This window comes from Meleagris gallopavo, chromosome 14, assembly GCF_000146605.3.
Source record: "Meleagris gallopavo isolate NT-WF06-2002-E0010 breed Aviagen turkey brand Nicholas breeding stock chromosome 14, Turkey_5.1, whole genome shotgun sequence".
Taxonomy (NCBI): Eukaryota; Metazoa; Chordata; class Aves; order Galliformes; family Phasianidae; genus Meleagris; species Meleagris gallopavo.
Genome location: NC_015024.2, coordinates 2,351,574 through 2,354,017, shown reverse-complemented (window position 1 = coordinate 2,354,017; position 2,444 = coordinate 2,351,574). Strand labels below are relative to the sequence as shown.

General features: G+C 50.9%; 1 protein-coding gene across 1 annotated transcript; it reads right to left on the bottom strand.

Moving 5' to 3' along the window:
• Positions 1-57: 57 nt before the first annotated feature.
• Positions 58-2,406, bottom strand: LOC104913122 (E3 ubiquitin-protein ligase RNF123-like). Its single transcript, XM_019619944.2, has 5 exons — positions 2,313-2,406; positions 2,066-2,139; positions 1,463-1,580; positions 981-1,080; positions 58-517 (listed from the first exon to the last, which is right to left on the bottom strand). Exons 1-5 carry the CDS (start codon positions 2,367-2,369, stop codon positions 360-362), a joined length of 507 nt encoding a protein of 168 aa, XP_019475489.1. The 5' UTR covers positions 2,370-2,406; the 3' UTR covers positions 58-359.
• Between the last annotated feature and the right edge of the window lie 38 nt (positions 2,407-2,444).

Sequence of the window (2,444 nt, the reverse complement as noted above, 5' to 3'; positions counted from 1 at the left end):
TTTGCAGTGCTGTGTCTTCTGAGGCCCAAACTGGGATGCACTGATGATGGCCAGAAGATGCACAGCTTTATCCAGCTGAACATTCTCCACCTGCTCTGCAGAGGCACACGCTCACATACCTGCCATTCCTTTCTCTCTGGAACTAATATTAATTGTTAGAGTAGAATGCACTGCAGTCAGGCTGTGTCTGCCTAGTTCAACAGAAACACAGGGCTGGCCCAGGTGCAGCTCATGTCATCAGTCATCACTGGCAGAGCATCTGAGACTATCTATGATTCTGTGATTCCACGATACCCCTTTAAACAGAGCCCAAAAACTGTTTCTGCAGTTCAGCTTGCCTTACTGGATCAATTAGAGAACTACTTCTGAGAACAGAATGTCTGCACAGCTGTACTTCTATACCTTACAAGTCCTGGGATGCAGAGATAACGTAGCAAAAAATCCAGAATGCTTACCCCTCCTCTGTCCTTGTTGTTCAGCAGCAGCTTCAGAATTTGAACCTGGAGACCTTCCACCACTAAAACAGGGACACAGCAGTTTGCTGCAGGACAGTAACAACTGGAAAGCAACTGCCTGTGCTAACTCCACCAGTACCCTGCCATCAGGAGAAAGACCACCACCTCAGCACAAAGAACCAGGTCCAGCAGAATGCTAGTCCCATCACTGGGAGAATTTTCTCCTTCTCCACCCTGCAATAAATCCATTCCCAGCTGATAAACAATGCCCCTAAAGGTGGGTTTTGCTTTGCTCACAACACCTGGCAGAATGCTGCGTATGTGGGCAGTGGGGGCCCAACACCTGAACCCATCCACCAGGTGACAGTGGCCATGGCTGGCCTCTGCCTCTGCAGTGCAGCCTTTGTGATGGGAACACAGCTGCATGTCAGGTCTGGAAGGCGATTTGGAAACAGCTCGTGGGTTGATCCCTCTGGCTGCACACAAAGAATGGGATCTTGGCAATCTCTCTCCTTCCTCACAGACCTTCAATGCACTTCTTGAGCCGCTGGCAGCCTCTTTCATACGCCCGCCGCCTCAGTCTTTCCTCAGCACTCTCCTCCTTCACCTCCTTGCTCTCCTTGCCCTGGTTGAGGAACAGACAGAGATCAGGAGGAGTACACAGCATGGGGCAGCATCCTGCCAAAGCCGGAGAAGAAACTCACTGAAACAAGGCATGAGTATGTGGACACAAGCACACCTAACCGGCCCTCCTTGCCCTTGTAACAACTCAGGCAGGAGGTCTTCTGAGGACACACAAGCTCATCTGCAACTTCTTGACCCTGTGAGGTCCCTTCCAAATCTGATGCCATGGAAAACTGTCACCTCCCCAGCCCTGAGACACACACCCTAACAGCAGATGACAGGGGCACAGCTTCCACGCAGCTCTGCTGGGTTTCCCTGCATTAACAAGGGCCCACAGACTACCGAGGTCCTTTGGTCTCCTTAGCAGATGTGCCCTGACTCACCTCCTTGGTGAAGCGGTTCGGCCACCACGTGGTGGGAATGAGCTCCTGCAAACCAGCCTCCTCCACACGCAGCGGGCTCTTAATGTAGAAGAACACAACTGAACGGAGCACATCAAAGCTGCAGCAAAGTTAAAGGAAGCACAAGAACTGTGACAGAGAAGGGATGGGGTATGTTTCCAGAGCTGTAGAGAGACCCCGCTCCAAAACCACTCAAAGCTCTGCAAAATACAGAGCCTCCTGCTCCTGGGAGAAGCCTCCTGCACTCAGCACAGGAGCTGCCCAAATGGATGGCAGTTAGTCAGCTCTGAAAGGAGTTAGAGCAGTGGTCTGCCCTAATGCCTAAGGACATAAGAGAAGCGGGTCAGGTAGAAATAAAGCCCTGTGTGTTAGAATGGTGTGACCTTCATGGCACTGCTTCCCGCTCCTCAAAGCAGGACTTTGCAGAGAATGGTGTCAGGCAAACAGAGGAGACTTGAAAAATGAGAAACGACCCCTCAAAGATGGGGTGGCTTCTGCCTCCTGGGACCTGCTAATCCTTGCAGTCTCCTTGGCTGCATTATTGAGGGTAGGGAGAACAGAGAACCGAGGAGGCACAAAGGATACAGAACATTGCTGAGGAGGTATTTCCTGGATTTCTCATGCTTCAGGACTGCAATGGTGAGCCGGAGGTAGTGAATCTAGGGAAATGAGAAGCAAAACTGACTCAATCTATAGAGGTACAGTGGGACAGAACTGCCACTGCTAGACTAAATAACTGCAGATAATCCAAAACACTGGGGACCTTTGGACAAGGGGACATAACAGAAGCTGCCTGGTCACAGATTCCTGGAGACTCAGAAGTGCAACTCACTTGTAATCCTAGGTCTGGGATGATAGGAGAGAACCTGTAGGCCCGTAGCAGTGACATCAGTAGCTGCTTGAGGCACTCGTGCACTTCATATTCCTGAGAAAAAAGAACAACAGCAACGGGATGATGTCAGGA

Bases quoted from the DNA above. Each gene is read 5' to 3' on its own strand.
- LOC104913122 (XM_019619944.2), bottom strand. From the start codon at position 2,369: ATGTCACTGCTACGGGCCTACAGGTTCTCTCCTATCATCCCAGACCTA. The intron at 2,140-2,312 runs GTGAGTTGCACT...TCATTTCCCTAG, and splicing joins TCCCAGACCTAGGATTACAA to ATTCACTACCTCCGGCTCAC. The intron at 518-980 runs GTCTGTGAGGAA...TCCCTGTTTTAG, and splicing joins GCTCAAGAAGTGCATTGAAG to TGGTGGAAGGTCTCCAGGTT.